General features: G+C 37.3%; 1 protein-coding gene across 1 annotated transcript; it reads right to left on the reverse strand.

Annotated features, from left to right (window-relative positions):
- Positions 1–1,515: 1,515 nt before the first annotated feature.
- Positions 1,516–7,277, reverse strand: hsh2d (hematopoietic SH2 domain containing). Its single transcript, XM_081385644.1, has 6 exons — positions 7,037–7,277; positions 6,278–6,415; positions 6,045–6,134; positions 5,738–5,903; positions 5,214–5,444; positions 1,516–2,368 (listed from the first exon to the last, which is right to left on the reverse strand). The coding sequence occupies exons 2-6, from the start codon at positions 6,400–6,402 to the stop codon at positions 1,886–1,888; spliced, it is 1,095 nt and encodes a 364-aa protein (XP_081241770.1). The 5' UTR covers positions 6,403–6,415; positions 7,037–7,277; the 3' UTR covers positions 1,516–1,885.
- Between the last annotated feature and the right edge of the window lie 660 nt (positions 7,278–7,937).

Below are 7,937 nucleotides of genomic sequence, written 5' to 3' on the forward strand. Positions count from 1 at the left end.
ATCCAGTAACATGTATATGTCAGGGTTATATAATCACTGAGGTCCCGAATGTGAGTTATTTAGGGGGGTTCGGGGGCATGCTCCCCCGAGAAAATTTTGATTTCTCTGATCTGCATATGTGCATTTTAAGATGTTTTGAAGGCCAAAAAAATTGGATAACAATAGCTTTAAAACCATGTGCGGGCAGCTGTTTATTTTTCTCTCCTCATCAGCATCAGCATGTTTTTCTCTTGCTCTGTCTTTTCTCCTCCTAAAGCTGAGCTTTGACTGATATAGGCTTTTCATTTGTGTCTGTCAGTGAAAAAAGTAAACATAGGGTCAACTGATAGGTTGATTTATGAATCATTTTTTCAGACAAAGCTACCAGGAAAGCTAGGTAACTAAGTTTATTAAATTCATTCACAATATGTACACATTCATTATTGATCTAGGCCTAATATATGGCCGTAGACAGGGCTTTATAATCAAAGAGGTCATAAATTTGAAGTTGTTATGGGGTTAAACATTTTTATTTCTCTGACATGTGCATTTCAAGACGTTTGAAGGCCAAAAAAGGATAAGAAATAGATTTAAAACCTGCTCTCTCCTCATCTCCATTACTCTGTCTTTTTCTCTCAGTCTCCTGATCTTGCCCTGTCTCTTACCCTCCTAAAGCTGAACTTTTTTAATTTACTGAAGGCTACAAATTGTATATTAATTCTCAACATGTACACATGCATTATTAATCTTGTGCCTATGAAAACGGCTTTGTTAATGTTTCTTGTCCCCTCACAATGACATAATTACACGTTATTAGACAAAAGTTTATTAGTTTTCTAATTATTTTTGTCATTCGTTTAACATTTATGACCTAAAAAACTGTCAAATATAAAATGTTTAGTTTAGCTAGGCCTACTTATTCTTAACTCGCACTTGACCGTTTACTGAAGCGTCAGTCGTGCTGCTAAAATTCGCGCTCGGATGAGAAACCGAAACGTCCTGTGTTGCTCCCAATGCTCTAGTAATTACATTATGTAAACTGCAATGCATTTATGACAAAGAACTGCACCGATGCAGATGTAATATCATAGCAATCTATCAATAAATGCAATCACGACACACCTTGTAGCCTACTCTCTGATGTTCGCTCTGCTCGGCGCCCCTGCAGATTGAAAAATGCGCTAAATCCGAGCAGTCTCAGATAAGGGGAGGAGCCGAAACTTGACGCAGCTTTCCGCCGTTTCAAATGAGTTTTTTTAAAAGGGGACTGAAGCGATCAAAAATGTATTAATCAAATATTTTTTAGGGGGGCTGGGCAGAAGTTTAGGGGGGCTGAAGCCCCCCTAAAAAGGGCCTAGTGACGCCCCTGGTATTTCAACATTGTAAAAAAAGTTGCTGCCTTAAATTTTTAAGTACAATCAACTTGGATATTTAAGTAATTTCAACTTAAATAACATTAAACTGACTATATTAAAAAAAAATTGAAAGTTGAAAATTGCTTAACTTATTTTTATGAGTTAAAGCAATGTAAAAACATATGTTGTCATAATTTATTGATCATATACTTAGAGAATGATTAACTGCAGTAAAAAGCAAATATTTACAGTGTTTTTATTTTTTAAATCTCCCAATATGTAAAGTGCTAGATTTTAGGAAGTACAATCTGGAAGGCTATATTGAAATTCATGCCCATGGGCACAACACATTCTGTCATTGTTATTGTTATATTCAAATATTTTACAGTGTCAGACAAGTTTTTCCAGATGACAAACCTCTGTTTGGAACACGTTGTTTCAGACATTGAAATGTATAATGAAAAAGAACATCACAACAAAGAGACATATGTTGTCACGCTATTCAATGGCAGTACAACTCTAAATAAATACACCCATCTTTATGCTTTTATCTAGTACCCAGGTGCAAAAGGAGGTGGATTTAGGTACTCATATGGTAATTCTACAATGCCGTCAGGTGAATGACATTCAGATAACTCCTGATATTCATTTTCCGCCAGTTGTTTAGGGTTCATGGTACTGCTGTCCGAAGCAGGAAGAGTCGGATCCTCCTGACACGCATCTTTGGGGATTTCCTCATACATGTGATCTTTAGAGTGCTTCTTTTTAAGCTTTTTTTTTATTTGCGCCAGACTCAAGACCATAGGTTTCAAATGTTGTTGGTTTTTCTGTTGGGTACGGCCTTCAATGGGTGAGCTGGCTGCGATTTGATGTCTGTCAGGGCTTTCCGACGTCAACCCTTGCGATCTGTCGGCCTCCGCGGTTGCTTGCGGGCGACTTGGCAAGCACATTCTGGGCGGTAACTGTGGTGGCGTGTCAAGAGTTTTGGAAGTAAATACTGTTCTAGGCTTTGGAACAGGCTTTGTTGGCTGATCCTGAAATAAAAAAAAAGTATTATTAGCCATTAGCCTGTTAACTGAACATAGATGTGAAAATGCACTATCCAAACATAAACGGTTGTAATTCATGAATGATGGAATACAGACACTCAGCAGATTTTTGCTGAATAATATAATATTTGCTGATAAATCAGTAATTGCTGATTATTGCACTTCAAAAAATAAAAATGTAAAAATTTAAATACAGAATGAATTCTCTAAGTAATAGAATTAAAGTTTACCTACTCTAAAGATGCTATACCAAAAATAGCCACCGGGTGACACATACATTCCACTGAATTTTGATTTAAAGGCACACTATGCAAGATTTGTACCTAAATATAACAGCTTCAAAATCATTTCGATGGTAAACGAACTCGGGCGCCGCTGGCAAACCCAGCAATGCAGGTTTGAGAGGTGGCGCCCCACCAAATCTCGTGAGAATCACGACTTGCTTTACGGCACAACGTCACTTACATCAACAACATATGAAGCAGCCTCTATGGAAGACACTAGCATGCATTTCAGACGTGAATCATGGCAGAGTCAACGAAGAAAACGAAAAAAGCGCGGTCGGAAGAGTGCAGAGATGGCTCTGCGTGAGTGGTATTTATGACAGTAACTTTAAAGGGTAACTAAACCCCTGGTCAGAGCTTGACTCCACCCACTGGCAATATTTGAAAAATGCTGGAAAAGTAGGCAGAGCCCAGTGGAGAGGGGGCGTGCATCTGAGATGTATCTTTCTGTAGGCTAGGGCGTGGTTAACTGGTACCCTCTGACGTCAGAGTGTACCACAACTTCCAATAGGAAAATTCAACTGCAGTAGCCACTGTTCAACCTGAAGAGGGTAGCACTGAGACGTTTTTACACCATATTTTGTAAAATTAAAACACTTTAAACACAAATATTAAAAAAATTACTTGAATCAGTGAACAGCACTAATAAAGCTCCATTCTTACAGAGCATTAACTTAAAAAAGTTGGTTTAGGGTTTAGTTACCCTTTAAATACAAGTACTCCACCGCAACTCTAGGGGTCGCTGTTTTGAGAAAAACGGAAACTGCATAGTGTGCCTTTAAATTTGTATGCGTTCTCCTGTCACAAATGAATACATTTCTGTCACTTCTATCACAAAACAGTCAACAAATATGGAACCTTGAGTCTCAGAACTTTCCTACGATGTGTTTTGTCAAGATTAGAAAAACATTTGAATCTTAAAAAAGTGCAGTCAATTTTATAATACGAAATACGACAGGGCACACTACGGAGAAGAGCCCGCTAAAGGGTTTTAAAGTACCTTTTCCATGGCAACAATGTCCAATTTGAAAACATATTTTAAATGTTGAATTTTGAGGGTTTAAGTTTAATTTATGAAGATTAATAAAATATGTGATATGTGACAAATGCTAGCTGGACAACCTGTTACTTTAAAGGGTTAGTTCACCCAAAAATGAAAATGATCCTGTGTATATGACTTTCTTCTTTCAGCCAAACACAATCTAAGGTTTTTTTGAAGCCCAAAAAAGCACATCCATCCATCATAAAAGTAATAATACGGCTCTAGGGGATTAATAAAGGCCTTCTGAAGTGAAGCGATGTTGTTTTGTAAGAAAAGCTACGGTCAGAGGTCACTCTTCTGCTGGAACTAGACTCACAATAGGCCATTACCAGAAGCCAGTGATTATAGTTTATAAAGTTATAAATACGGATATCTTTCTTACAAAAACGCATCGCTTCAGTTAAAGGGATAGTTCACTTTGAAATTAAATTTTCCGCAGTGAAACTTTTTTCCGCAGTAGTTTCAATTTTGATATTTTAGGTCAAACCGTTCTTGTCTGTCAGTCGTATAATGCAGGTCTATGGTCACTGTCTCAAAGAGCATGCACAGAGTCCAAATTAAAACAATTCCCCATGGTACGTACACAGTGATGGCCTAAGACACGAAACGAGCGGTTTGTGTGAGAAAACGAACAGTATTTATATCGTTTTTACCTCTTGTAACACAGCCACGTCCAAGTGATCTGAGGGCGCGCGCGCGCTTCCTGCTGTGTGACGTGTACGCAGACTGGTGCATAGATATATATATATACAATAGATGTCACATTAAAGACATTCGTTCCAATGAACTGCCGTACCCAAGGCGACCTCTAGTGTATATATCTATGCACCAGTCTGCGTATACGTCACACAGCAGGAAGCGCCACGCCCTCAGATCACTTGGACGTGGCTGTGTTACAAGAGGTAAAAACGATATAAATACTGTTCGTTTTCTCACACAAACTGCTCGTTTCGTGTCTTAGGCCATCAATGTGTACTTACGATGGGGAATTGTTTAATTTGGACTCTGTGCATGCTCTTTGAGACAGTGACCATAGACCTGCATGACATGACTGTCAGACAAGAACGGTTTGACCTAAAAATATAAAAATTTAAACTACTGCGGAAAAAAAGACACCTACATCTTGGATGCCCTTGAGGTAAGCTAAAACATACCAAAATTTAATTTCAAAGTGAACTATCCCTTTAAGAAGGCCTTTATTACCCCCTGGAGTCAAATGGGTTACTTTTATGATGGATGGATGTGTTTTTTTGAGCTTCTAAATCTTCTAAGATACCATTCACTTCCATTATAAAGCTTGGAAGAGCCAGAATATGTTTTAATATAACTCTGATTCTGTTTCACTGAAAGAAGAAAGTCATATACACCTAGGATGGCTTGAGGGTGAGTAAATTATGGGATCATTTTTATTTTTGGGTGAACTAAGCCTTAAATTCATAATTATTATAAATAAAATATATTGTCATTTTAACCTCAAGGACATTATATAATGATGTTGTATTACCATGCTCTGTAGATTCAAAGTGGTCAATTCTGTCTCCAAGCTTGGATACAGTCTCGCAGAAGGACTTGAAGGTAGCGCAGGCCCATTGGTTTGGAGCGCCGAAGTCGCGTTGTGTTCTGAGATATCCGAATGAGGCGTATGTGCTTTTGACGGAGAATTTATCCATTCAACCTGTCCGGCGTTTACCTCTTTCTTTCGAGGAAAAAACAACTCAGCGTAGTTATTGCCACCCTGCACACAAATGAATCATGTTGAAACAAAGATTACAGTTATTGTTGATGATGGAAATAAACATTGTCTCCTTGCTCTGTTAAGTTGTTGATTGGGTAAACAGCAATTTTTACTATTTAACACTGAAAAGGTGCAAAACTTACACACGCATATTTTAATACGTAACATTGATACCATTTTTTTCTATTAAAAGATGAAAAGTGGTCCATGCTCTAACTAGATTGGTTGATCTTGATAGATGACCATAACTTGTTTGTGGTGTAACACACAACATTGCAAGTGTAACTCTATACCTGTTCACAAGCCACAGTCAGCAGTTCGTTGTAGGGTAAAATGGGGCTTCTGCGATGGAAGGCCACCAAGTCATGGAGGGAACGATAGTGCGCAGTTTCTCCCACTATAATAAACTGGTTATCTGGCAAGACGTCAATCATGAAGTGTCTGCAGCGATCTTCAGCTCTAGGAGAAAGATATTTATAGATGACCTTTAGTGAATACATGTTTGATCAGTGGACTTATTTGTGTACAGTAATGCGAGTCAAACTTCCTTATTGTAAGGATTCATAACTGACAACAATGGCCACATTGACACAGACTTACCGATAAGATAATGTATAACCCACTCTGCTCTCGCTAACACGAATGAGGAAGTAACCAGGAGGCTTGCACTTCAACTCATCCTCCGCAACCCTACAATACAGAACTGTTTTATCTGACTGGTTTTACCCGACCTGATTTTTTGCTCTCATGTTCATGATAACACATCATTCAAGCACATATTACACAGTCTGTCTGCTTATTTTTGTAACATAATATAGTGTTCAGTCCATTACTTCCTGGATATTATGCCGTGGAACCATTCTGGAACAATTCCATTCTTCAAAATGCTGCTGCGATGGAATTCTGTGAACCAGGCAAACGCTGCATCACTGCTGTCGCATGGTAAAGGCACAGCCATGACATCCAGTGTCCTAAAGGAACAAATCATTTGATGGAAAAATTTACAATTTAGGTCAATGACACTCACTTTTCTGATGTGTTAAAATGCTTAAAAATAAAGTAAAACTCATTCAGACAGTGACTTTAATGACCACTTCTATGATGAACATGTTTTCAGTATCTGAATTAGTTAGTATTAGTATAGTTGAACTGTCCAGAGAGTTAAAGAATAAAGAAAAAAGTGTGAACAAAAGGCTGAAAATTTAAATTATAATAATGATACCCCTGAAGGATTAACTGTTCAAGTAAATTAAATAAATATAAACACATCACGTACAGTAAGTGTTTAGAATAGGCTAGTCCACACAATATCGATTAGCAGATTGATATTTTTCGTCGTAATGACTCACAAACGCGTGATTACTGACAATTCAATTACCAAACTTGTTTAAAGTGGATTTTACACCAAAAATAAGTATGTTCAATTTCTCTTAGCGCACTTATTTGCATATATTTCGATAGGCTATTACAGTAGTAACATAGGCTATTTGACATGAAAGGTGTCAAATAGGCTATATGTTATTTAAAATGCCTGTCTGTCACTATTAAAAAGAATAATACGTAAAATGTATTTTTTTTCATAACACACTCACCTGCCGAGGCACACGTACAGTGACGACAGTTGACGTGACCTCACCTGTTTAAAAACTGTTGTGTGGGGTGTGGTTTAAAAACAAAGTACAGCCGTCACTATGTCAGACCATTAACTATATGAAAAATCTACAGCTCTGTACTTTAAGTCATCAATCGGTCTCTGGTTAAATATATAATGAGTTTACAAACGAGTAGCCTACTTTTGATTTGTGTGCACTGTGACGTATGACTTTAAATAATAAATATTAATTACGCGCCGTTTAACTTCCTGGACCGACATGCTAATTAATATTCATGAGGCTAGCCGCACTTACCATTCAGCAAATCAGGTAGGCCTGCTCCATAAACGTCACATAACGTCATTAATATTCATTAGACAAGACTTCCAGCGCTCTTCCCTTTGAGCGAATCAGGTAGGTCTGCTCGACAAACGTCACATAACGTAATTAATATGCATGAGCGAAGCTGTGGTGGGATTGGAACACTGTAAAACATTATTGTTGGTTTAACCTGGTTGCCTTAAAATGTTAAGTTCATTGATATAAAAAAAAGGAGGAGATGGTTTAATCAACAGAAACTCAAAATATTATGTTATCTGAACCACATAAATGATCTAAATTGTTTTGACAAAAAACCAAAACAAAATGTTGTGATAAAGCATGCAAATCATTTTTTACAGTGAAGATTCACATTATAAACGTTCTGGACGATACAAATGTCATTGTTGTTCTTAGTTTTGTGTATGGTTGATATAAGCTACTGATAGGCATTTACAGAAAGTGTCACTTTTGTGTGAGATGTTTCTCACAAACTCGGTATATGCAAAAAATAAAAAATACTAAGGCATCATTTATAGCTGTAAAATCCATAAAATGAGGATCAATTATTCATCTAATTGTA

This window comes from Scardinius erythrophthalmus (assembly GCF_964197995.2).
Source record: "Scardinius erythrophthalmus genome assembly, chromosome: 14".
NCBI classification, from domain to species: domain Eukaryota; kingdom Metazoa; phylum Chordata; class Actinopteri; order Cypriniformes; family Leuciscidae; genus Scardinius; species Scardinius erythrophthalmus.

Bases quoted from the DNA above. Each gene is read 5' to 3' on its own strand.
- hsh2d (XM_081385644.1), bottom strand. From the start codon at position 6,402: ATGGCTGTGCCTTTACCATGCGACAGCAGTGATGCAGCGTTTGCCTGG. The intron at 5,904-6,044 runs GTAAGTCTGTGT...TCTTTCTCCTAG, and splicing joins GGTTATACATTATCTTATCG to AGCTGAAGATCGCTGCAGAC. The intron at 5,445-5,737 runs GTATAGAGTTAC...ATTTGTGTGCAG, and splicing joins TGACTGTGGCTTGTGAACAG to GGTGGCAATAACTACGCTGA.